Source organism: Pollicipes pollicipes, unplaced genomic scaffold (genome assembly GCF_011947565.3).
Source record: "Pollicipes pollicipes isolate AB1234 unplaced genomic scaffold, Ppol_2.1 Scaffold_7231;HRSCAF=8579_pilon_pilon_pilon, whole genome shotgun sequence".
NCBI classification, from domain to species: Eukaryota; Metazoa; Arthropoda; class Thecostraca; order Pollicipedomorpha; family Pollicipedidae; genus Pollicipes; species Pollicipes pollicipes.
Window position 1 is genome coordinate 8,782,308 of NW_023597034.1, and position 27,195 is coordinate 8,809,502.

General features: G+C 54.5%; 1 protein-coding gene across 3 annotated transcripts in view; it reads left to right on the forward strand.

The window, feature by feature from the left end:
• Positions 1-6,012: 6,012 nt before the first annotated feature.
• LOC119109503 (activated Cdc42 kinase-like) overlaps positions 6,013-27,195 on the forward strand; it is a 41,302-nt gene continuing 20,119 nt past the window's right edge. The window contains exons 1-13 of one of the 3 annotated variants that reach the window (XM_037233135.1): positions 6,013-6,095; positions 9,293-9,478; positions 10,058-10,195; positions 10,844-11,041; positions 12,422-12,571; positions 13,267-13,415; positions 14,657-14,797; positions 15,240-15,399; positions 18,330-18,446; positions 18,900-19,015; positions 19,315-19,460; positions 19,787-19,923; positions 20,529-20,670. In XM_037233135.1, coding sequence (XP_037089030.1) covers positions 9,392-9,478; positions 10,058-10,195; positions 10,844-11,041; positions 12,422-12,571; positions 13,267-13,415; positions 14,657-14,797; positions 15,240-15,399; positions 18,330-18,446; positions 18,900-19,015; positions 19,315-19,460; positions 19,787-19,923; positions 20,529-20,670 — 1,681 coding nt within the window. In that variant the 5' untranslated portion in view covers positions 6,013-6,095; positions 9,293-9,391. Of the gene's footprint in view, positions 6,096-6,181; positions 6,318-9,292; positions 9,479-10,057; positions 10,196-10,843; positions 11,042-12,421; positions 12,572-13,266; positions 13,416-14,656; positions 14,798-15,239; positions 15,400-18,329; positions 18,447-18,899; positions 19,016-19,314; positions 19,461-19,786; positions 19,924-20,528; positions 20,671-27,195 lie in introns of those variants that run through there. The other 2 variants (XM_037233138.1, XM_037233136.1) reach the window with 2 other exon arrangements.

Sequence of the window (27,195 nt, forward strand, 5' to 3'; positions counted from 1 at the left end):
CAAGGGGAACCCCCACCTGAGATCGAACCTGACGGTACGGGGAGCCTCCCACCTGAGAACGAAACCCGCCGGTACGGGGAGCCCCCCACCTGAGATCGGAACCTGCCGGTACGGGGAGACCCCACATGAGATCGGAGACTTTCAACACGGGCAGGCCCCGTGCAAAATCGGAATCGGTCACCACGGAACAGGCGTGGAATCAGATCCCGCCGGCACGCGGAGAGGGCGCATGAGATCAGGACCTGATGGTACGGGTAGACCCGCCTGAGGTCGGAAAGTGCCCACGAGGGAAAACGGCGACTGAGACAGAGGATTGACAGCAGCCAGCTGACACAGTTTTGCCAACCTGCCACAACCGGTTAAAACCAGCTGGCACAAAATACTAGCGGCAAACACCCAAGCAACGCAGGACGTGTTCTCAAACAATGGAGCATCGGCTAAGCTTAAGTCGGTGTTCCGTGATTTTAGCCTCCTCAAGTTTGGACAATGTAACTGACCTGAGATAGCCTTGAATTACCTTTGGTTTGAAAAAGGTATTCAAGTTAAGAGTTGACTGTGTAAGGATACCTGAGAGAACTTCCAACACTGGTTCCAAGTTTGATGTTGCTCGACCGTCGTTGAGAGGGAGTCCACGACATATAAATCCAAGCATATCGCACAAACAAGTTCAAGCAGAGCAACACCTGTGCTGCGAATTTTGTCCTTGCTTTTGCATGCCTAAATTGAACTTCCATCTCACCCCAAACCACCCGAGCGCACCGTATTCAAACGGGTAACCGGATGCGTCTAACATGCCACTACATTTCCAAAACTACGGTTTGTCGATTTGTCCCACCATTGGCACCTGGGTCAAATGCATTATCCGACAGTGTCATGCTGGTAAACAAGCACGGCCTAGAGGGAACACTGTCTTGTAGTCCCACAATCACGAGTGAATATCGGGTTCGCACGAGTGCCACCGGCGGAGCCCGACAGCAAGCGCTTGGTCAAGACTGTCCTGAAAGGATGCTGAAAAACAAAAACTTTTGTCGCGCACATAGTGAGCATAGTGAGTGGAACAATACGTTCTTATGAAATGGTGCCAGCGGCCCAGCGCCACAGCGACGAGCTCGGGTGCGCGGCACTGGGACAGGGTGCCCCGACGGCGGCTGACCTGTGGTAGGGTCGGCGCAGCAGCCAGCGCAGATCCTTTATGAGCAGGTCGGCGCCGGCCAGCCAGCCGTCCACTAGTCCTGGCTCGTCTGGTGGCCATGTGAACGCTACGTAATCACGTCGCTCCGCCCAGCCCGCATGCTGCAATCACGTGCATACATGACCACATCATAACATGCCACACGAGTGATGGGAACATACAGCACGTGAAGATAACCCACAACGGATTTGGAGGCCCATTCGGGCATGGCAGCACGCCTCAAGGGATGTGTCCTTTGACCACATAATGTTAAAAGAGCAAGCATATCCAGCGATTCCCCATTCGGCCTCACCTGTGTCAGATAACATCTCCACTCTTCATGGTTCATGCACACAGCTGTTGTTACTGAATGCCCCTTCCCAACTATAAGCTATTATGGATCAGTTGTGATATGTCCACACAGTCTTTTCAGCACATCAGATGCACATCAAAAAGTATGTGGCATTAAGAGAGGGTTGTACTCAGAGGACTCTGTCATCATCATCACAGGAGTCATCATTACATGCCAGTCGAGCTTCATGGCGGCCGGCAGTGACAAGCATGGGGCCACCTATGGCTTTGAGTACATGTCAAAACTGAGGGTGATGATGCTGAAGTCAAGACAAAACCATTTTCTGTACCCAACTAGTGCCAAACTGTTTGCTAGACACATGCATGGAGCTAGACACAATGCAGCATCTGACCAAAACATACTATGTCTGTGAAAGATGGATGACCACCAGTGAACTAATCATAGTGGGTAGTTGTTACTCACAATGGCATCTACCTCTGACAGGATGCCTCCCTTATTGATGACCATCTTCTGGTGGTCGATGGGAGGAGGAGAGTCTGACTGGACAGGTCTTGTCTTGGCCTGGCAACGTGCATTAGTCTCAAAACTGACAATGCATCAGTCTTGATAACAGCAGTGTAAACATTGTTATCACACAAAACAAGAGTGCAAAACAGAATAATGGTTATAGCTGATGACTTTGCACTTTTACATTTTGCATGGTAGATTTGGATTTTGATTTTTGTAGACTTACATTTGAGGTGATAGGGTAATTAAGAATCAACATCACAGCAAAGCAGGGCATGTGCTTCAAAACATAACTTGAATATCCTCACCTTTGCTCCTCCAGTCATTCTAAAACAATGAAATGTTTTCTGTGTAGTTCAATCAATTCACCTAAAACATTCAAGGTGTTAAAAGCATGCAATAATGACGAAAAACAAGTGATCATAAGGTACAACAAATGTCAACTCCTGATGTCATTCAAATGTAAAGGTGCCTTAGGCTTTCTTAGTCATTTCTCAAAGACCAATATCACTGGAATAATCACAGCTGATGCTCAAACCCAAATGCTAGCTGACCTGAAAGAGATAACTGTAACTACCTCCACTCACGCTGGTAAGAGGCCGGTAATGATCCACATGTAAAGAGACTTCTGAGCATAAGGTTAAATCCCTTGAAGCCAATCTACCACCTGGTACCCTAATTTATCTATCTTGTGCATTAATAGAGTAGCATGAGCTTTAGCCACACAATTGTACATATATTTCAATGTTGTGGCCCAGGTTTGCTTCAGTAACAGTGAATGTATCCACTTTGACACCAGGGTGCCGCATCCCAGTTATTAAAAACCATGTGGCAATGGACTTGCTAACCTCTGACAATGTTGGGCTTAGTGGTCGATTTATAAATGATACATGCACCTAGGCTGTGCAAATCCGTCGTTTGTGCACGGGCGTACGTTCGCGGCCGTACGGGAAAGGCGCGGGAAAGGGGATATTGCTTAAATAGCAGGAATAACAGCACCCACCTGCGTGCACGATACCCCCGTCCCGGACGCTACCCTCGAAAGCCCCACCAATCCCCAACGTATGGTCCACGCAACCACGACCCCGGTAAATTGCACCACACTCAGTTACACCGCATTGCATACAGGACAGGCGCCCGATAGCAGCAATTTTTATCTTTCTGCGCTACAGTGTCAGTCATACGCCACTTCCGTCCCATATTACTGCTACCACATCACGCTACCATATTCCCTTGATTCTTGCGCGCATCTTTCCTACGAAAAAAACTCGTGTTTACCGCCGCTCGCGCGAAAGTGATGGAATCGGGTGTTCGGCGGGGGGTGTGGGCTGACGGAAAAGTTTTCAACTTAATTTTCACCTCTTGTTTTACTTTTTACTTCGGACCACACACTAACTCTGGCATACCGCCGACACACTATGTGCAGGGTAGTATTTGGAAGTGTGGCTTCAGCCCCGGTGTTACCATCATCTGTTGAACCCGTACGCTGAGTGCTTCTTCCCATTTCCAATTAATTTCAGTTTCTTCCCTCCATGAGTGTCGATTTTTATTTTTTGGGTGGGCCACTGCACCCCCCCCCCCCCCCACCCACCGCCCACGTCCAATTTGTACCCGTCCCCCAACGGTGAGTTTGGCCCACCAACCTCTTGGCACCGAAATAAAGGAGGGTGTCAACGGTGAGAGGGGTCAACATTATATCAATTGTAAGCAAGCTCTCTACTGCCTAGATAAGACAGCATTATTTGCCTTATTCTTCAGAAAAACCAGGAGAATAGAGATGTAGTTAGTTTGATATTTCGGCAATATGCCCTTCTCGAAACAATAGTAGACGTGAATATACCATAGTTAGTGACAACAACAATAGCAGAAGTGAATGTACAATACCTGTTTCACAGGAAAAGAAGTAAATTTACTACGAAAACGAAAATTGGGAGGTGACGTTCGGTTGATAATTTTTTTTTTCTTTGGCAGATACATAATTTTGATCGCATGATTACAATGTCTTGTTGAATTTCGTCAACATTTGTGCTATTGTCTGTTTCGGCACTGATGAGCGATGTTTCATATTCCACAGATTGCAGCAAGCTGCGTGATTTTGTTTCAAAATCGTAAGATGAAAACAAACTGCTCGAAATTAAAACTCAAAAACGCGACCAGGTTATTAGCCGTTTGCATTCGAAAGAACCGTTCAGATGTGCTGACCTCCACTTGGCCTTGAATTCTCGGTCGAATAGTTCAAAAACTTGACAATCGACACCTGTTGGTTAAAGTGATAGCGGCATTTGCCCGATAACATGCCTGATGAGAGTGCTGAGTTGTTGCCGGCACCCCGCCTTGCGGCTATCAGCCGGGGATTTTCATGACAGTTTCCGTTTCCATGACTCGTTTATACGCGGGTCCGCAACAAACCGAAGTTTCATCAATAAAACATATGCATTTCAGTTAGCGTAATACGAAACTCTTCCACGGACCAGCTACGAAAAAGTCTTCAACATTTCCCCAAACAGCTTAAGTAGATGACGTCCTGTTAGAATGCCTTTCCCCGCTCATTTCATTACACACACTGTGCAAGCCTGCTGCGTTTCTGGGGGATACTGCTCTTAGCCTTTGCGCCTCTGAAAGGAAAGCGACCCAAACCCGCTTTGGTTAGAATGCGCGGTGAATGAAGCCCGTGATTTCAATGTCATGTCCAGCTCAGTCTGAGTATGGAAGTGCTGCTAATCGAGTTGGCCCTTCAGTGGCCACACGCGATTTACATTAATACACTCGGTGCACAGTGACCTTACCCACGGAGATGCCGGTGAAATTGGCTGGGGACGGGGACGGGATTAGCCATGAAGAACTTAGGCCATCTCCATATTCCAGAGCTTTTCATTTTAACCTCACAAACCATCGCGCGTCTTATGGCGCTAGGTATGTGAAGTATATTGCATCGTTTATCCGCTCGGCTGTTGCGATTTTTATCTTGTGAGAACAGCCATGACGTCATATTAGAGGGTGGTACCAGACGCCATTGCGCAGAAAGCCAAAAACATTGGGGGACCAAGTTAACATTGGGGGGAGAGGCAACTCAACATTGGGGAGGCCAGGGTCGTCACAAAAAAATGCAAATCGACACCCGTGACCAGTCCGATGTGCTGTGAATGCTAATGTGTTCCTATTCTAGGTCTAAAAAGCTGTTGAGATGAAACATACTCTCGTGTTACTGTTCGAATGTTTTTTTGCGCAAACGATATCGTTTTTCTCTGCCCGCTAGCCTCCGCCTAATGTTAGTTAACATCAGGTCTGAAAGATCAAATTGGACATTTCAGCTCCGAAATGGACCCGGATTTGGACCAGTAGGATGCCTTATAGATTGAATTAGACATCCTATCGCCCAATTAGACTTTTTTGCTGGGAGCCACGAAGCCGATGCCGCGCAGCCTACGAACACTGCAATACCGGGCATCAGGTTTTGTTTTAAGGCTTGCGAGCGCACGTGGTTAAAAGCATGTGATGTACTTCTTTCAAAACTGGATTGTGGAAAAATTAGACCTCTGGACACACAGAGTTTGGGCATGGGCATGCCAATCAATTTCAATCTCATTTCGATCTGCAATCTACGTAAACTACCATTTACGTTCTTGGAACAGCTTTGCCAACCATTGGATCGGGCTATCTACGAAGACAGAGTCTTGATTTGGCCGTAGACACCAGCCTCAACGAAGATTTTGACTGCGTATCCACAAGCATCACCATAGGGTTATTTTTAAACGTTGCTCGGAGTTGGGGAGCAGCTGCCTTCTCCCTACCCCCCTTTATCTACCGTCTCCGCGGGTAAAACATGCACGTATCAGCCAAAGGTATCTCTACCAGACTCACGCTATAGGTAAACAATTCGCGTCGGGAGCTAAACGCCCCAAAACAGTTTCTGGAAGAGGGCCTACAATAATTTGGTAGTATATACTTGTTTGTTTTTACAAATGCGCAGCTATACAACTGTGCTACGATTATTGCGCGTAAATATATGTGGCGCAGGACTCTCCGCTGATGCACGCAGGGATGGGACACAGGAGTATCCGCCCCCTGTGAGGCAGTGCTTGTTGGAGATGCGGAAGTGAAATGGTACCCGGGAACACCCGGTCATCTGGGGCGGTGTGCGCCCGACTTCAAATATGCGTACTCTTTGTGCAAGGGTTTTGAAGAGGCGCGGAACCTTGTTTGATGCATTGCTTAAGTTAATGGTTTGTTTTACTTCTTGAAATCGCCAGTGGTAGGGCTGTAATGCTCTTACTTCTGTGGTACTCAAAAAAGGATCGAAGTGTTGGACTGATCAACTAATTTTAGGTTTGTGTTATTCCTTGCTATGAAATGCTGTAAAACTTCCAGCGCTTCAGATGATTTCGCACAATGAATGAATGTGGCTGAATGTCATTTTTTAGTTGCATTGTAAAATGAAGTAGCATCATTTCCATGGTATTGCCACAGTCACTGTCTGTCTGCCCAAAATGCTGGTTAAATATTATGCAATAACTGTTATTTTATTTTTCAAGCTAAAGGAAATATTGACCACCAATTTTTTACCAGTATGGTTGAGAGTTTGGCTGGAATCAATTAAGTACCTACAAGGTGCAACTAAAGTGAGATACAACTTAAACTGATAAAAATTGCATGGGTTTTATCATGTTAACCAGTGCTTGCACTATATGATTACTTTAATGGTAAATCCTGGCAAAATGAAGATCAATTATGTCATCATGATAGCTTCAAACTCAGTGATAAGTCTACCACCTTCCCTGAAAAACCTGGTAACTGGGATGCAGCTGGGGTTTTGTAAGGTAGAGCTGCACTTGTCAAGTACTTATGACACCAATTTTTCCTTTCCGTTAGTAGCCATTGGTGAAGACAGGTGGGACTAGCTGTTGGGGGGGGGGGGGGGGGAGAGGAAGGGGCAAGATATTACTGCACCCCTGGTTAATACAATACCTTATAAGGTATGAGCTCCTTTTAAAATTTTTTGCAGGATTTGCTAATGAAAAAAACAGATGCTAAACAAAGCTCTGAAAGCTAAAAGAAAACAATAGCAAAGGTTCAAGGCCGGGTTCTTTCTGTGATTGTCGGTGCCATGCTATGGAACATAATTTGTATTGCTCTATAGAAGCCAGAAAAATAAATGACATTCAGTTGATCCCTTGTTTTAACTTGCAGTCTAATGCAAATTGTATTGTCAAACATAACAATAACATGAAGGTAACTGTACTTTCAAGATTACTGCACATTGATTGAGAACAGCTTAACTAATCTAACATAGCCTGACTTAAGTTCACTCAACCCAACCTGGCCTTTTATAGCCTAACCTAATTGTGACCTGACATGATCATATCTGGTCCAGCCAAATCCAGCCCAATCCATCCCAGCCAAGCCCAGCCCAGCCCAGCCCAGCCCAGCCCAGCCCAGCCCAGCCCAGCCCAACACATTAGTCCTAGCCAGCCTAAAACTAACCTCCTTCATCCTGTCTCTCCCCCCCCCCCTCTGCCTCTAACCCATGTATATCCCATTGCTGTAAAGTTAATAGATTCTCCATGTAGCTAGTTAGTGTCCAATTAGCATGCCAAAAACATGGTATGATATAACCATGTTGTCTTCTGGTCATCAGCCAACCAGAAAATGTTTTGCCACACATGGAAAGTGTTTGTGCACCATGCATGCTCACAGGCAATGTTGTTAAGCTAGCAACATGTTTATTCAGACCTGGTACAAGCTTATAAAGGTTAGAACATTGGGACATGACAATAACTTGAACAATCTGCATAATGAACAGCATTGGGCAGCAAACAGCACTCTAATCTAGGGTGAGAAAGGGGAGTTGTAATCTCAGTTCTGAAATTTCTGAAACTTGAAGACAGTAAGTCATGAAACAGGCATATTTTTTAGGTTTAAAGCACTGTTTTAATTTAAGGTTTGTAAGATGTTGGCTATTTAAGGTCATATTTTGATGTTGTGAACCCTGAAGTGACAGCCCATTTCAGCCTGTGGCAGTTTTGCAACAACCAAAAATATCTGGAGTGCAAACAGGCCCTGGATCTTCTTCTCAGAGTCACTGGCTTTCAGAGGAGTATGCCAGATGTTGCATGTTGTGTTTTGCCACAGGATGATGCAGTCATTTGCATAAAATCCATTATTGAAATAGTTTATGTACATGCAGAGGATGGTAGTGTTGGTTTTCCGTGAGTTGTGACAATAGATTCTGTGGAATGTTGGGGGATTTGTGATTAAGCTGTCAAGTTTGGCAGAGCAAGATGTGAGGCATGCCATGAAGCATCAAAAATGATTTAGGACAAATGCCTAAAAATTGCTGTTGCTTTGGCCCCATGCCACTTTTGTTGCATCCCAAAATATTGTGCAAATAGAAGATTTAAAGGTAAATTGAACCAACCCAGTCTTGTATTTTGGTTGAAATCCAGATGCACCAGAACTTTCCACTTGAGTTAAAAAAACAGCCTCTCTGTCAGCCTGATTTTGATTATTAGTGGTGAAGATGACAGTCCACCTACAAGGTCAAAGCTCACTGCCATCACGATCTTTGTTATAGAGAGAGCAAATAGTAACATAGTTGTGCAAGGAGCAACAGAGTAGCAGAACATTCCACTTAGCCTACCAGGTTGTGGGGGTGGGGAGCAAATAACAAATTGTGATGTAGCAAAAAACGAGTTACCTCATCGGAGTGTGATTGTGCATGAGCCAGTCACACTAAGAAAATACCTGCATTGCTGTATGCCATTTTGTAACTTCCAGAGCACAATCAATTGGTGGCTGGGTCGCAAGCCAAAACATGACATCATTTGGAGCTTGACATTCTGGGCCTTACTGTATCGTGATGTGGCGGTATTAAACTGAACGGCGTTTTTTGGGGGTTTCGAGCCTGGCATATGTAATGAAATAGTGCATCCCAGTCATGTGAGGTGGCTACCTCTCTCTGTCGGGCCTCCCCTCTCTCATGCCAGCCTTAGATGCTCATAATTTATTTGTTTGTTGTCAGTTCATCAAAAAAGAAATAAATTCATCTGTCATCATTGTTTTCACTGCAACATTGGATGTATATGCTGTAAGTTTCAGAATGGAATCCTGGCTGTTATGAACACTGCATATACTATGCTGAAATATTACTTAAAACATTAATTAAATACTTATGAAGGTTTTACTGAGAATACCATTTTGCCAGCATCTCAAAGACCTAGCTTGATTTGAAGCAAACAGTGGTATGTGTATCTGTATCTGTGTGTGTGTGTGTGTGTATCTCATCTGGTGTACCCATTTTCCAGGATGGCAACTGGGCTGTGATGTACATTTGTCTTTTTCACCTTGCTTTCTGTTCGGTCCTGGCCTGAGGTGCCCTACTTTGGACCACAAAGTTTCTCAAGATGTCGTTTCGCGGACCTGGGCTGTACGAGTTTCTCACGGAGGCAGAGCTTCAGCAATACTACAATCATTTCAAAAATGACTTGAAGGTGGGCCACAGGCTGGAGTATGGATTTCACACATGTCAGACAGTTTTACCACTGATCTTTACAAACGGATGAAATGACCTCCTATGTGACGTGTCATATTTGTTTGCACATGTTGTGTGCTGGAGAGCTGGCCAGTGTGTTACATTTCAAGCGTGGTAAGCATGTGTGCTCTGAACAGTTACCATGTAGGTTTTGGTTGCCAGGTCTAGCGGATGATTTTGCCTCCCGTGTTTCGCTGAACAGGACTTTGGACGGCGTAGCATGCTTTATGATGTTGCGGCGCGGCTGTCGCGCGTCTGGGTTGACCCCCGGGAACCAATGCCAGCTAGCCTATATATGTCAGTCAGGCCAAACAACAGGCTCTCTCTGGGCCTCTTGACTTCTATTCTTTGCCGCTGGGCGACGTGTCCGGTATCTGAGGTGTTACGTGTTACGTCTTAGGTGTAAGGCGTGTTATCCCATGTGCCATATTGCGTGACGTGTTTGCACGCGTCGGAACGGCGTGTATCGGACGAATCGGACGTCAGGCAAAGCGTGGCTATAAATGCATGGCGTTTACACGTGTCCGCGATTTTACAGGTGCAAAATGTGCCCCAAATCAAGTGGGTGACAGATGAAGATCTGGCCGTGATGGGTTTGTCTAAGCCCGAGATAAGACGTCTCAAGAAGTTCTTCGGAAAATACTGTCCACAAAACTATTTGTCGAAAATGAAAAGGGTATGTGCGTGCTTCGAAAATGCGGCTCAAAGCATTGTACGCTTCTCATACCTCTCATAACTGCCGGTAGGATTTTACCGTGTCGCTTAACAATGTCTCAGATTTACAGCTTATTGTCCTCTGCGGCGCGCCCGATCCGCTCTGTTTGCCTCAATGCTCTGCCTGTCGTGACGCGTCGTCCCTCACTCACCGCCGCTCGGTCATCCCTCGCCTGGACCCGTGTTCTGCACGGGAGTGAGTCGGCGGCGCGGCGGCCTCACCGTCCCCCGTGCGGCGGCCTCACCGTCTCCCGTGCGGCGGCCTCACCGTCTCCCGTGCGGCGGCCTCGCCGTCCCCCGCGCGGCGGCCTCGCCGTCCCCCGCGCGGCGGCCTCACCGTCCCCCGTGCGGCGGCCTCACCGTCCCCCGTGCGGCGGCCTAACCGTCCCCCGTGCGGCAGCCTCACCGTCCCCCGTGCGGCGGCCTAACCGTCCCCCGTGCGGCAGCCTCACCGTCCCCCGTGCGGCGGCCTAACCGTCCCCCGTGCGGCGGCCGAACCGTCCCCCGTGCGGCGGCCTCACCGTCCCCCGTGCGGTAGCCTCACCGTCCCCCGCGCGGCGGCCTCACCGTTCCCCGTGCGGCGGCCTCACCGTCTCCTGTGCGGCGGCAGAAGCTGCTGGGCCGGCGCGACGACGAGCTGCCGGAGCCGCCGGCGGTGCCCGACGAGTCGCCCTCACGGCAGCGGCACACCATCAAGATGCCCAAGCACATCATCCCGGCGGACGCCATCGTGGTCAACAAGGAGCTGGGCACCGGCGAGTTCGGAGTGGTGCAGCAAGGCGTCTGGACCAACGAGGAGGGGCACAGGGTGAGCTGCCCGGCATTGCGGGACCCCAGCGGAGGGTGGGGCGGGGCTTGGGAAGAGAGGTGGGGGTGGGACACCGGCTGACAGTGAGGCGTAACTCCGGTGGAGGGTGGGGTGGGACTCTGGTGAAAGGTGGGGCGGGACTCTGGTGAAAGGTGGGGCGGGACTCTGGTGAAGGGTGATACGGGACTCCTTTTGAGAGTGGGGCGGAACTCCGGCTGACGGTGGGGCATAACTCCGGCAGAGGGTGGGGTGGCGGAGGGTGAGGCGGGGCTCCGACAGAGAGGTGGGTGAGACACGGCAACAACGGCGCGGATCTTGGTTTGATATTTGCAAAGAGAGCCAGTTGGAGGGGAGGGGGGTGAAAGGATCCGGGAACCGTTGTTGGAGATTCCGGAGGAACTGGTTGGGGCGAGCCTTATGATGCAGGGGAACCGTGGACGATAAACAGGAAAATTTGGATGAGGGAGATTGAGGGGGGGGGGGGGGGTTGTGGAATGCTAGTGGAAAGGAGTGAGGGGTGCTCATGGAAGTGTAAAATAAGAAATCAGAGGTGTGAGTTGGGGGGGGGGGGGGGGGCGGGGCAATCGGATGTGGAGGACTGACAAGGAAGCTGGCGGATGGGGGCCTGAGGAGAGTCCGTGAGCGGGTAACAGGGGAGCTGTTGCGGGGCGAACGCGAAGGGTTTAGTTGAAGGGTTTAAGTGCAGCTGAGACAGTGCAAAATGTTTGGCCTTTGAGACTGAAGGCGGCGTTTAGTATCCAAGCCGGCCGCAGTAGTGGGGGGCCCATTTTTGAAGGCACGATAAAAGGCCACTGATGTATCTCGAGGGGCGGATGTGGGGAACGTGGATTAACGAAAATGGGAGCATAGCTTGCATGCCAGTGGAAGTCCCGGGAGGGAAGAGATCACGAGGTAGCTCAACTCGTGAGAACGTGTACCAACGGTCAGCCGAATCGTCATCTAATGCGTGTCTATGCGATTTGCATGGGCCGTGGTTGGCAAGCTCTGCTCATTTGTGTGTATAGTTCTGCTCCATACTTGGCCGAATGTGCTGGATGTTTTTGTTTGTTTCTGTTTTGAAGTGGACAACATTTGGATTGTTATTTGCTGATTACGTCGGATACGTGACTGAACTTGGCACATCGAGCGCTGGATGGGATCCCAGGTGCATCGCATCTGTGGTCGCTGAATGTCAGACCAACCTGTACCATACGTCACGCCCACAAAGTCGGAGCTGTTCATCCACTGATTTTGTTTATGGTTTAGTGCGGGCATGGTGCTGGGAGCATTTGCCCCTGAGGTCTATGGTAGGTGACGGGCGCGTGCCCTAGTGCTGCCGTCTCTGCCTCGTCTGCACTCGCTCTTCGCCTCGGCCACCAGATCCAGGTGGCGATCAAGTGCCTGAGCAAGCAGCGCATGCAGTCCAACCCGACCGAGTTTCTGAAGGAGGCCACCATCATGCACAACATTGAGCACGAGCACATCGTACGTCTGTACGGCGTCGTGCTCGATACCAATGCCCTGATGCTGGTGAGTGAGCGGCGGCCGCCGCCGCCGTCGCGGTCTCTCTACTGTCCGTGGGCGCGGAGGGGCACGGACGATGTTGGTGCACCTCCTCCCACTTCCCCCCCCCCCCCCCCCATTCCAGGTCCGACACAGCGGGGTGGCCACTAGCTCCGTGACGGTGTCGGAAGATCGAACGGCGGCGCAGAATCGTGTGTTGTGCATTCCGCACCTTTTGGGCCTGCTCGATTATTTCCGGGCGGTGTAATTATTTGTCGGAGACTCTATGTTTGATCATATTTTGGACAGTCTATCTGTTCACGCCACTTAACACCTGGTTCTTCGCCTCTGTGTGTGAACGTGGCCGTTTGGCTGGTAGTGGCAGGTGTGTAACCAGTGGACTAGGCTGATATGCTGCGGTCACGTACAGTGCATGGTGTGTGTTTCTGAATGGGGTCCCTTTGATGGCATGCAACAACACTACTTCTGCTACGTTGGACTTCTCCCGTCGCTGAGATAACCTGATGATGGCTAGGGCGTGATCAAAGCGTCCAATGTATTGAGTTTTCGCCGAGTTTTGGCGTTCTGTGCGAGCTGCTGCGGTTGACTGACGGCGTGTCTCCGTGCTCCGGTCCGCGGTCTCCCACCTGAGACCCCTGCCGACCCCAGCTGACCTTCAGTGGTGTGACCCCGTCTGACCCCATGCCTCGCCCTCGGGTCAGGTGACGGAGCTGGCGCCGCTCCGCTCGCTGCTCGAGTGTCTGAAGGAGCCTAACCTGCGCGCCAGCTTCCCCGTGCTGACGCTGTGCGGCTTCGCCATCCAGATCTGCGACGGCATGCAGTACCTCGAGTCCAAGCGACTCATACACAGGTGCGCCGCCCGCCCGCCCGCCCGCTGCCCGTGTGCGTGGCGTGGCGTGTCCCGTGGAAGAGGTGTGGGTTTGGGGGACTGGGTGGCGCGTGGGGGCACCACTAGAGCTCAGGAGCAGCGGGGTGGAAGCGTAGCAGGGTGACGTGACGTGACGTGCGTGAGGGCGGCGGGTACGGCTGTGATGGGGCTGGGGCGAGTTTCGCCAATCCCCTGACAATCAATGCAACAGCTTGCTGGGCCCCGCGTACATTCGTCCACCAGTGGGCAAATATGACTTAACAGAATAAACACGTATCTATGATGGGTCTGTGTAGCAATTTGGTAAGTGCACCTTCCTTTCGGTATCAGGATGAAACACTTATGATTTGCCGAATTATGTTATTAGGCCATGTGAGATTGCCAAATTATGTTATTAGGCCATGTGAGATTAAAGCAACCTGTTAATGCCCTGTCGGGCAAGCATGCATGCAAAAGAGGTGATCATCATCAGACCGATGCAATCAACGATACTGCTGCGATTAGGTTCCCCATGGTTCAATCCACTCATGTACTGGTATAACACATTCCATTTTATCTGCACAATAGCGTATTTTGTACGCATTTCAATCAGCAAGAACTGCTGCCAATCGCCTCAAACTGCTCCGACTTGCCCTTCGAACTCGGCAACATCCACTAGCAGCCGTGTGAATACCTCTATGGTTTGTTTCGCAATGATTGGGTGAAACGAACTGAGCTAGTTACCTCCATATTTATGGGAACTCTGGGACTTTGAGACCTAGCGAGAACCTCTAACCTGTCGCGTCCGGATCGCAGTCGATGTTTTTGGTGCGAATGTCGCCAGTAGATAGCGCGGCGCCGCTCTACCGCTCACCTCACCTGGCGAGGGCGGCAAAGATAATGCTCTCATGGCTTTAAGATCATGTGCATCTAGGCGCGGATGTCAGGGGATTTGGGCACGTTGCGACATACGTGGACACCGCGATGACGTGAAGCTAGTGCCAAGCCTAGTCGTGGCCTCTCTGGACGCCGATCTTACCGGGAAAACGTTCTCATGGCGTCTCGCGGTATCTCATTGCTCCCCGCCGAATCCCTCGGGGACAGGCTGGGAAGTTGTCTGAGGGTCTGCTCTGCTGCGGAAGTCATGGCTATGGCTCAACCGGCGGCATCACGAGAGCAGAAGAAGCCTTGCCCGCTCGTGTTACCATGCCATCACCACTCACCAAGTTATGCCTGTGTTGCAGAGATCTAGCAGCGCGCAACATTCTCGTGTTTTCCAAGAATACTATCAAGATATCCGACTTTGGCTTGTCACGGATGCTGGGCGTGGGCAAGGACTACTACCAGACGAACTTCAACGTCAACCTGAAGCTGCCCATAGCATGGTAACATGTTAGCTGACAACTTGATGCATGGCTGATGTGTTTTGGTCAGTTTCTTATTTTTCCTTGTGTGCAGCAATGAGTACGCATGCATGATGTGTGATGGACTCTGGTTTGTGTTGTCGGTGCCATTTTCCTTACTTTGCTGACTTCAAGTATCATCCTAGCTTTAATAATCATTCGAATTTGAGCCCTTTATAGCTTCTATTCTGGTCATTTGTACTAAATTGTGATATTGGTGTGCAAGTCGGGCCATCTCTAGTACTCTTTCACCCGTGCTTACCAGTCTCACGTACCCAGCTGTAGCACCCTTTTCGATACGATTATCGCTGCCTGTCCAGGGGTCTCCTGACCATCTCAGTCTGTGACCTGTCACATGGTGTCACTCCCCCCCCCCCCCCCCACTGGCGCCAAAACTTGCTAACTGTGGGCGTGCGGCGGCCAGGTGCGCGCCGGAGTGCATCAACTACCTGCGCTTCACGTCGTCGAGCGACGTCTGGGCGTACGGCGTGACGCTGTGGGAGATGTTCAGCTACGGCTTCCAGCCGTGGGCGGCGCTCACCGGCCAGCAGATTCTCGAGGCCATCGACGAGCCCAACTTCCAGGTGCGGTCAGCAGCCGGAGGTCACCGGGGGGCGGCGGCCGTACCGGCTGCTTGGGCCAGTGACCACGCGTGAGGCACCACCTTTCCGTGGTGGTGGTGGTGGGGGGGGGGGGGATTGTGTGCCCCAATGGTCTTGCGGGCGGTCGGGGAGTCTTGTAAAGCGCCCCTTCCGGCCAAAGAGGAAGAGCCAGACCAATCGTGCCTCCCGGAGGGGCTCTGACCTCGGTCAGTGAAGGGATTAGCAACTCCTCGGCCTTAGCTTTCAATTTTATCAGGGTTGCCGTGCCGGGTTGTGCCCCACAGGAGCGATGAAGGAGTCCTGGGCGCTGAGTTGGCCGCCTTGCTGGTCAGCCTTGGCGCCCATCAACACTCACCTTTGGCCTGAATTTGCCTACCTGCGGACCACGTCTCGATTTGGTCAATGCTGGGAATCGACGCGCAGCTGGTAGTCTGACCCGGGCGATGGAGCACGCAGAGCGTAAACCGGGAGGTTTTCATTCGGACATGTGAGATAAGGAGTGCTCATCAGCAGAGGGACAGCACATCGTCACTAAAAGACAATTTCTCCACTATGTTGGTAACACTGGTTGGTAGCTGTTTGCGTCGCACGTCCAGCCATCCGCGTAGAACCCCTGTCCCACGTTGTTCACCGAAGGCAAAGATGCTATAACATACGGAAAGCACGCATTTTAAAAGTGCAACAGTCATCCGACCACACAAAACATGATGACTACAAACGTTCCAAGGCCATTGCGAGGCCTGATATCCTGATTGCAAAACAAGCGTCGTGGAGAGAATGTGTTTCCAAAGTAGGCAGGTTTACTTCAGTTAAACAAGTTTGGCCGCGAGTTCAGCGCGTCGCTGGAAAGTTTCATCCACGCTCCTTCCAACATTGACCACTGGTGGTGCGGAAGTTGTAAACTCTGTTGACGTGGCGAATGCCATTGCTAGAGCTTTCTCGGAACGATCCCGAACGATACCGATATGGAATACGACATCTAGTGTTTGCCCGACGCAAGACACAGTGTCAATCATCTGGTTTGAACTTCTTGTCCAGAGAGGCTTATTCCTATGATGCATTGTGTACGCTTTCCGGAATGCATCATGCCATGCCATCCTTTAAAAAACGTTTCATGAGTCCCTGACTGCATGGACAACTTGGTGTTCTGACATTTACCACCGAACAGTGCGGGGTCGCTTCTTGATATATTTAATTTCATGTGGACAAACAACGATTTTCCTGCTTCATGGGGAGGGGCAATCGTTATACCATCTTGAAACCAGGGAAAGAGGGAAGATCATCTGGACTATCGTGCAATAGCTTCAACGTGATGTGTATGTGAACTGTTCGAAAAAATTATAAACGCTCGTCTAATTGGGTACTTATCCATTCTTTCCAACGCCCAGTGTGGCCTCAGGAAAAATTACTGTACTTTGGATCATCTGGTGAACTCAGAGGTGTCAGTACGGAAGCTTTCCAACAACGACAGCATCTTTTAGCTACGTTTTACGACATTGCGAAAGCCTATGACACGACATGGAAGTGCATTATTCTAATGCAGCTCTACAAATGCGATGTTAGACGACGCATGGGTATGTTCCTGTCTTCGTTGTTCTTCGGAATGGATCCTTCAAAGTCCGTGTAAGCACGGCCCCGTCGACTATATACCGCAAAGAAATAGCGTTTCGCGGGGCAGCGTTCTCAGCGATGCGCTCTTTGCCATCATAGTTAATGACATTACTGAATTTTTGAATTAATGAATTTTGAAAATTAATGAATATTCGACACCAGGCTACGGTGTATCATATTCGATAGCAGGCTACGGTGTATCACATTCGATACCAGGCTACGCTTTTTGTCAAGGACCTTGCCATGTTGCCTCACTGTGGCGAATCCATGTACGCTATATTCTCCGACTCTTTAAGCCCTCCGGTGATCTTGCAGCAAGCAAGTCAGCAGCACAAAATCGCTGAAGAAATAATGCACACATTGCTTACCTTGGAGCAGGGTAACAAGCGTGTTGTTTTCGCCTGGATGCCTAGTCACGCCCGGATATCCGGACACGAACAGGCTGATTCTCTAGCCCAACAAGCTGCCGCGGTCCTCGTTTGGCCTGAAAGGAGACATCAGCATCACGTCTCAAGGACGTATTTTACAGTGATCTAAAAACACAATGGGAACGCATTTGAGATGAACTAGGTACAGATATTACCCGCAGACCGAACAAGCGCTGAGCCATTAAAGCGCAGATCGGTGAATAGAAATTATCATACTTTAAAATAGACCCGACGAAGTAAAACTTTGCCAGTTACCATAGGCCACACGTATGAGACGCACTCTTGCCTGCTCTACGAGGAGGCTCGGCCCCTTTGCCGCAGATGCGGAGCAACTTGGTCCGCGGCCCATGTACTAGCTGGGTGTGGGAACTACGAGACTGAGCGAAACCGGTATTTTAATATGAATCGCATTCCCCTGACCTGGCTACTGGGTGGTCCGCCGTCGGACGATCTTCGGGCAGTTTTTGCCTTTTTCAAAGACATTGACTTCAAGCTCTCGTACTCAGCGACCTAGATAATTGGCAGATGGGCCACATAACTCCTATGCGCTTTGTTGTCTACGCTGTTCGGCTTTGGTACGCAGCTGACGGGCTTTCTGAATGACTAATACATCGGTGACAATCTGGCGGCATAGTTTTGAGTATAGTTCTGTTGACATGGGTTCGTAAGAATAAGACATGGGCGCGGATAAGCAAGACAAGAAAAACCCTTCCCGCCAGGGTGAGAGGTAGGCGGCGACATGTAACCTCAGCAGCTGAGCGCGTCGTAAGATCCCAATGACGACAAGGGAGGGAGGGAGGGAGACCAGGGCCAGGTAGTGAGTGTGGCCGCAGCCCGTGGCTTCTGACCGTCCCCTTGCTCTCACCCCGCCAGCGTTTGGAGCAGCCGGACACGTGTCCCAAGGACTGCTACAACTTGATGATCAAGTGCTGGCAACACGACCCCAACAAGCGGCCCAACTTTCGCGACCTGGCCGAGATGTTACCTGAGGTGAGTCTGCTCGCGCCCGCCGGCCGTGTCCGCCGTAACGCCGCGCCAACTGTCGGAAGGAGCGACGACATTCACCGATGTTTGGGGACAGGCGTGTCTGTTAGGTGACCGCGTGATGATTGGCCGCCGGTAAGCACGCCCCTGAATGTTCCCATGTAACACACCGGCTCAGTTACCAGCACACCCTCGGGAATTATGACAGCTTGGAATGTGTTGGCTTCTGGTTGGTTGGGATGTCTGGGTCCGAATCCCGACGCGCTGACCGTTGCACGTCTCGGGCGCCGTCGCTGAGGATGCCTATTTACCGCCACTAGGCCCCGCCCATACCGGCCCACCAATGTGTCGCGCATGACGCCCCGCCCCGTAAAATGTTGCGGTCATCAACATGGGCAAAACCTGGCGCTGTTGAGAATTTCCCGCGCTGGGAGTTGAACCGGACCTGCCGTATTGCAGTGTAAGCCGGAGCAGGTGCAGGCAGTGCAGGCGGCGGCCAGCGAGCCCACGTCGCCCACCAAGCGTGACCGACTGCCATACGACGTCGGCGATGTGGTCACCGTGCTGGACAAGCGGTACGGCGGCGCCGGCGCGGCCCCGGCAGGCCGCTGGGCCGGTGACAGACGCGGACGCTGGCCCCAGCAGCCGTACCGTGACGCCGTGATGGCTGTGCGTGTGACGTTCGGCTCGTGGTAGCCCTGGGTCTCTCGATATGGAGGCACATATTGCGGTTGTGTATCAATAGATATCCACTTACGTCTGCTTGTTAGGGATTGTTTATTCTGCCGAGAGCGCTGTCGGACCGCCGTCAGCTGGCGCGCATTGCAGAGGCGCCGGTAACGCCCTAGCGCTGACGTGCGCCGCCTGTCCGCAGGCCCGTGGCCGACCACCCCAACCTGTGGAAGGGCGTCACGGCGCTTGGCAAGACGGGCCTCTTCAACCCGTCTCACTTCGTGGCCTACCTGGGCAGCAACCTGCCGTCCAGCAGCGGGCAGCCGCCGGCACCGTTCAGCCGCGGCGGTGCGTCCGACGCGCGGCAGCCGGGCCGGCCGGCCGGCGCCGTCACGCGTCCAGTCGACCTGTGGGGCGGTGTGTGCGGGAGCTGGCCTGGCATGGTTCCCCCGCCCGCCGTCGTGCGCCGACCTTAGGTTGAGCAGCCGTGGGTTAGCCGGGCGCTGCCAGCCACGGGCTCGCTGTCGGTGGGCCATTCCTCTTGCCATTATCTGCCGAGCCTCGGGCTGGACGTGTCCTGGTAACCAGCGTCTTTTTTTGTCCGCCGTGGCGCGGCGGGACCGGCCCGTCGGCGCTCCGGGTGGTCCCGCCTGACAGCTGACGGTGCCCCGCAGAGGCGAAGGCGGCCTACTCGTCCAAGCGGCGGCTGAAGCCGGAGATGATCTCGGCGCCGCAGGATGACCTCAAGCACACCGGCCACGTCGGCATGGACGGCACCCACTTCGGCGATGTCTCCTTCCTCGGCGACAAGGTCAGGCGCCCGCCACACTGGTCAGCATGCGAAGCGGTCGGCGGCAGGGACGCAGACGGGGCCCAGTGGCACCTCTGGCCACCCCTGGCAGCTCGCAGTCGCGTCATCTCGGCCAGTGCGGCGGCAGGGACGCAGACGGGGCCCAGTGGCACCTCCGGTCACCCCTGGCAGTTCGCAGTCGCGTCGCTGTTCAGCCAGTGCAGCTGTATGGTTCTGTGGCCCAACAGCGAGTGTCGCTGCGCCGTCGCGCTGGCTGCAGGGGCTGGGCCAGAGTGCACGCGCGTCAGGCCTACAGCTCTTCGGGTCTGAAGCGGTGCGGGAATATTGATAAGTGAAGCATTCAGATGTAGCTGTATGAGTTGTCTTTTGTCTATATTCCATCAGTGTGTAAGGGACATCTGTTTTGCTGGTGGCCCTGCCAGCGTCGACTCGTAGCCTACCTCAGTAAACAAGACTGAAATGACTCGCGTGCATGGCTGTATGGGTGCAAATGCAAACAACGGCGTCACAGCCACGTGTGCCAACGGTGCTCTCGGTCGCCCCGGCCCGGCCGTGTCCGTGGCGCCGGCGATCGCTGACGGCTGCGGCGTTGTCCGCAGCGACAGCAGCTGCCGCGGCAGGTGGTGAGCCCGTATAAGCCGCAGGACGACATGCGCACAGCGCTGCTGACGCGCGCCGAGTCGGACGTCTCGGACCGCGCGCCGCTGCTCGCCACCGCCGACTCGGCCGCCAGGGGCGCTGCTGCAGGTGAGGGGGCAGCGACGGTGCCCGACTTAGGCCCTGAGCCTCTCTAGTTTCTGATTTGCGCGCCCGGGGAGATGTGCAGACCATTTCGAGGAAACTATTTCACGGCTACCCAAGCATCCATGACACCATGATGACATCATTCAAAGCCTGTCATTCCACAAGCCATGCGGCGATCAGGACTAAGAAAAATATAATTGTCGAGTTGTTTATACCTGGTGTCCGTGAGCACGATTTCTAGGTATAACGGCCATCAATTGGCTCTCAATCAGTGCTGTGCATGGTACGATGACGTATCAGGCAATGACGTTTTGAAGAGCCTATATTAAACGGAGGAATTGCGTTGTCTTAGACTAGTCTTGTCCCCTTAAATGCATACCAATGGTAATGAGTAAGCTGATGTTTGCTTCAATATGTTCCAATGTGGAACATTCCCTTTAAGAACATGGCGGGGACTGGCGGAGGAGCGCGAGGGTAGCTGAGGGGACTGTGGCGGAGGAGCGCGAGGGTAGCTGAGAGGACTGTGGCGGAGGAGCGCGAGAGTAGCTAAGGGGACTGTGGCGGAGGAGCGCGAGGGTAGCTGAGAGGACTGTGGCGGAGGAGCGCGAGGGTAGCTGAGGGGACTGTGGCGGAGGAGCGCGAGGGTAGCTGAGGGGACTGTGGCGGAGGAGCGCGAGGGTAGCTGAGGGGACTGTGGCGGAGGAGCGCGAGGGTAGCTGAGGGGACTGTGGCGGAGGAGCGCGAGGGTAGCTGAGAGGACTGTGGCGGAGGAGCGCGAGGGTAGCTGAGGGGACTGTGGCGGAGGAGCGCGAGGGTAGCTGAGAGGACTGTGGCGGAGGAGCGCGAGGGTAGCTTAGGGGACTGTGGCGGAGGAGCGCGAGGGTAGCTGAGGGGACTGTGGCGGGGGAGCGCGAGGGTAGCTGAGGGGTCTGTGGCGGAGGAGCGCGAGGGTAGCTGAAAGGACTGGCGGAGGAGCACGAGGGTAACTGAGGGGACTGTGGCGGAGGAGCGCGAGGGTAGCTGAGGGGCGGGACGCCACCGAGCTTGCAGGAGAGCCGGTATGCCAGCTGGCAGGCCAGCTGGAGCGAGCTGACCGTACGTCGGCCGTCAGACGGCGTACATGTCGTTCCCGCTGCGGCAGCTCTCCCCACCACGCGTCGGTAAAGGTGCGTCGGTTAGGTTGGGACCTTTGAGTTGATCTGCGGCACTCTGGATCACCTCCGTGCGCCGGCGTAGCGGAGAGCCGTGTGACGGCTCGTGGCGTCTCATGTGACGGCTCGTGGCGTCTCGCGTGACGACTCGTGGCGTCCCATGTGACGGCTCGTGGCGTCTCGCGTGACGACTCGTGGCGTCCCATGTGACGGCTCGTGGTGTCTCGCGTGACGACTCGTGGCGTCCCATGTGACGGCTCGTGGTGTCTCGCGTGACGACTCGTGGCGTCCCATGTGACGGCTCGTGGCGTCTCGCGTGACGATTCGTGGCGTCCCATGTGACGGCTCGTGGCGTCTCATGTAACGGCCCGTGGCGTCTCACGTGACGCTCGTGGCGTCTCACGTGACGGCTCGTGGCGTCTCATGTGACGGCCCGTGGCGTCTCACGTGACGGCTCGTGGCGTCTCGTGTGACGCTCGTGGCGTCTCATGTGACGGCCCGTGGCGTCTCGTGTGACGGCTCGTGGCGTCTCATGTGACGGCTCGTGGCGTCTCGTGTGACGCTCGTGGCGTCTCGTGTGACGGCTCGCAGCGTCTCGTGTGACGGCTCGTGGCGTCTCACGTGACGTCCGCACGGCCTGCCGAGGAGCCGGAAGCCCCTTTCCAGCGGCGCAGCTGTTTGCAGCAGTCGCAGGCTGGCATGACGGACCAGGCTGAGTCGATGCCTATCCTGTCAGACCGCTGCCCAGTTATCGTCTCCGTCGCCTGGGAGTGCGGTGGCCACCTGTCACGGTCGGGTGCGGAGCTCAGGCTTCTCGCCGCCTCCCGAGCAAACTCGGTCGGACGCTGCTGATGAAATCTTGGCCGGTGTTGTCAGGTCGGGCTCCTGTGCACGGATGCACGAATGCATCGCCACGCTGGTGGTGATGCGTGCAGTAATCGCGGTATGACCTATAATCTACGCGGGCCCAGCACCTCGGTCGGTACTGTGAAGTGCAGAGCTATTCATCCTTAACTCGATATCATTGCCGGACGCCGCCTGTGCTTAAAGGGAGTGGACTGAAATGCTCATGCATCGAAGCACCAGGATGTGGTTTTAGAAGCCAGTGGGCATCTCGAGCGTTCTGCCAGTTCAAGATGCGATTGAATCAATAACCCACTTATCACGTGCTTTGCAACATAATGTAGTGCCGTGCGGTATTGGCATGTGGAGAATCCGCGAAAGCAGCACATTTACACGAAAAGGAAACACCGCCCTCAGCCCAGCTTGCACAGTGTAGGTGGTGATGTGCCGCGGGGGCGCGGGTGGGTCGGTGTGTGTGTGTGGGTGTGGGTGTGTTATCAGCGGAGGTGATGGTCCACTGAGTGGCGCGTGTGTTCGGGCCGCCCTGGGTGACGGCCACCTGCGTCTGTGCCGGCCGCGGCTGGTCCCTATCGGTGCCGGCACCGTGATAACCTGCTGGGCCGGGCTGTCGCTGTCGCGGACAGCGGCCGGAAGCCTGCTGACGCCGTTGGCAGCGGCCCGAGGCCTGCTGACGCCGTGGGCAGCGGCCCGAGGCCTGCTGGTGCCGTGGGCAGCGGCCCGAAGCCTGCTGACGCCGTGGGCAGCGACCCGAGACCTGCTGACGCTGTGGGCAGCGGCCCGAGGCCTGCTGACGCCGTGGGTAGCGGCATGTGATGGGATGACGGCGATCATGACGACTTAATGAGAATGTCACGGCTGAGTCCGTACCGTACTTCCCTGCGTGTCAGACGCCATCAAACGCCAGCAACAGCACAGCACTATGCGAACGCCCCCGCGTGCCCCGGGCCAGCACCACCGCAGGCCCCCGTCCCCTGTCGGGCGGTCGGAGCGAACCCAGTTCACACCGTCGTGCCCGCGCTGCCGACCCTCGTCCGCCGCCCATTACTGGGAAGGTCGTCGTAAAGGCCAGGTGGTGCGGGCGAACGCCATTGTTCCCGGTCCGTGCCGTGTCGCGCGTCGACTCAAGGCTCGCCGCGCTCCGACCGTGACCCCACTGCCGGCGCGCGCTGAGGGCGCGCGTCCCCGGCCGCGCCGGCGCGGGGCGCCCAGGGCTGCGACGACCGCGGTGTCGCCGGACGGCAGTCGGGCGGGACGCCTCTCGGCGCCGACCGTGACCCCGCTGAGGGCGCGCATCCCCGGCCGCGCCGGTGAGGGGCGCTGAGGGCTGCGACGACCGCGGTGCCGCCGGACGGCAGTCGGGCGGGACGCCTCTCGGCGCCGGCCGTGACCCCGCTGAGGGCGCGCGTCCCCGGCCGCGCCGGCGCGAAGCGCCGAGGGCTGCGGCGACCGCGGTGCCTCCGGGCGGCAGTCGGACGGGACGCCTCTCGGCGCCGGCCGTGTCTGAAGCGGCGCCGTGAGCCGGCGCCCGCCGGCGCCGTCCCGGCCTGCGTGCCTCTGGCTCGGCGCGGCCTCGGAGCGTGACCTGCGGCCGCTGGTGGCACGGTGGGACCGGGCGCAGGTGGTGCGTGCGCCCGCCGCCCTGCCGCCGCCGCCGCCGCGCTGTCTACCCGGTCTGTGACGTCATGCCGTCCGTCAGCGGACTGCCGGGCCGGGCGTCGCCGCGCCGCAGCGCGCAGCGGGCACACTTCAGAAGAATTTTGTGGCGTCTAGCTGATGCTGTTCCATCGAAGTGGGAGTGATGCCGCTTCTCACTGCAGGAAGTGTTGGAGCGTCCCACTATTGGCGCGGCAGGGGAAGACCATTCACCGTCTCGACATGCCTTTGTCGCTGTTTCGATACACCTCTATTTGCATCGATGAACTGCAGTTACAGTAATATCTCTAGCGCCTGCACTGCACTTCGATAAATCCGGTTTGAGGTCAGCAAGGCCTTTCCGGATATCTCTTATGAATCATGATTTACAGTCCGCTGGCTTGGTTTGACCTTTCGGATTGTAAAGAGCAATTGCTTCGTTAGGCTGTTCTTAGTACGGAGCTGAGTTTTGAGGAGATAAGTCATATCATTGTCTCGTTACCAGAAAATCTCAATATCGGTCGTCCCTTTTTCGAAGCGCGTGCTATCAGCCGTTCGCGCCGTGTTTGCGTGTATGCAGTCCGTGCATGCTGCATGGAGGAAAACCATCGGGTATTATTAGCGCTTGATGCCCTCGTCGATGTCCGAAAGCATCCACGTGGATGGCCACGGCGTGTGCCTCCGGATGTTCGTTTGTGCTCGTGTGCTGTGACCCGATCATCAATAGTAAGCAGTGCCTCAATATTCAAACAGATGCGATCAAAATTACTGCACGAGGCGCGGCTTTGGACCATGATGAGTGGTGTGCGCCTCAGATCGTGGCGGTGGCTGGTGCTCGCGTACCCTGCACTCGGCCACGGAGGCGTTCCTCACCGGAGCTTGAGGAATTCCTGGGTGACGGTCAGTCGCGCCGGCCGTCTGCAGCCCGTCACGGCCGCCCCCCCCCCCCCCTTCCCCCTCCTTCGCCTGCCACGCCGCCGGACGTTTTTTGTCGCCACCTTTATCGACGTGCTCAGCCGCATATCGCGTGTCAGCATCGCTCGTAAATCCGTCATCGGCCGTCGATGCGGTGTGCTGGAGCGGCGTCGGTCGAGCGCGGCAGGAGGTCGGCCGGTCGCGGGCGGCCCCGGCGCGCCATCTGCACCGGAAAGGGGCCCCTTCCGGCGGCGCGGGTAGACCGGCGTGGCGTAGTCGGCCGGCTTCGGTGCGGGAAAGTTGCCGACATTAGCGCAAGCCTGATAAACATCTGCTGTTTTCCGTGTCCATGACGTTTGCACGGCCTTGGTTTGTGACCAGGCGCCTCCGAGGTTTGCAGCATGGCCGCCCTGTCAGAGGGCGTTTGGCTGGTCGCAGGCCATTTATCCTGCCACGGACCAACCTGTAACGTGTATGTCAAGACGGGCCTCATGCCGCGCGCGATAAGTGGCACGATGTTTTGCCATGCCAAGAACGTTATCGAATACGTGATGCTTCTGCCAGAGTGCTGCTTCCGAGCATTCCCTTTAGAAGACTGTAGAAAAGGCCGGATCGGTCACCTGGACAAGAGGTTAAAGTAGCCTTATCGGTGGGCTCGACTGGGCTGCTTCTGTTGAGAATGTCCGCCACCCCAGGCGAGGCGTGGTCCGCCTGTAGTGTGTCCCGCAATACGAGATAGATGTGGATAGTGGGGACTCTTCCTACTGGACTGTTTCCGTAATCGGGTTTTTACCTGTGGCATGTTTATTTCCTAACTAAACAAATACACTTTGGATACTCCTCTTGGGACATGGCTGTGTTCTGTCCTTGTATTGGGATACACATATTGGATGTCTTCCACGCGTGTGTTCCGCACAGTGGGGCTCATGGCTGCATAGGCACGACGCGGTCGGCTCCGAGTGTACCAGCTGCCGCGTCTGAACGGAGAAGAAGGTGGCTCCAACGGGAGATTGTCGTCTTGCTGTTGGAAAAGAAATGTTCTGAAAGCCTGCGAAAGAGTTCTTTGTGGGAGCAAATTCGGACTGTGGCTGATAACTTACTGAACTGTTGAAGCGACGCGGGCCTCCGCTACGCAAACGACACTTAGTAGCAGCATGTACCGCCATCTGTTGCTGCAGTCGACAAAGGCCTGTGATAGCGTCTGTCAAGATATGCCGTCGTAAATATCGCCGCGGCCGGTCGTGGGCGGGCTGGTTATGTTGACTAAGCTGTGAGTCAAGACTAGGCCTGTATTCGCCCTCGTGCATATTGCGGGAAACGGGAGGCGGCTGGTATATTCTCTTTAGAAAAGTTACTAGCAGCCCTCTATCTACAGTACATTCTGGATGCGTTTTCGCAAGTCCTGGGGGGCACCCCGTGACGCATTTGCTAAGCATTAAAAAACACAATCGCTTGCACCAACCCATAACTAATGTCAAATGCGCCCACTCTGTCCGCTGCCGGCACCTCGCCCGGCTGCCCAGGCATCGGCAGCTCCCCGTGCTGAAGGCGCCGCCAGCAGCACCGCCCGGCGGCAGCTATCGCCCGCCGCGGCTATTATCGCCGCTGGCCGCCAGATAGCGGGCAGAGAGGTGCCGGCTGCTGGCTGCCGCCGCCAGTGGGCCGCGCTCGCTCGCCCGTCCCGGCAGCGGCGGCATCTCTCGCTGGTGGCGGACGTCGGTGGCCGGCGGCCGTCTGAGGCAGCGCTGGTCGTGCCGCCGCGCGCCCAGCTTCAGGCGCTGTGCGAACCGTGGCGCCCGGCGTCCTCCGCTGCATCGGCGCCGGGACGCACCGGCGGGCCCGAGGCCGCCATGTCGAGCGCGGCGCGGCTGCGGCTCTGGCGACGTCGGCCGAGCCCTCGCCAGGGCGTCGTGAACCGCGGCTTCCAGACGGACGTGCTCGAGTGCGCCGCCAAGCTGCACAACCG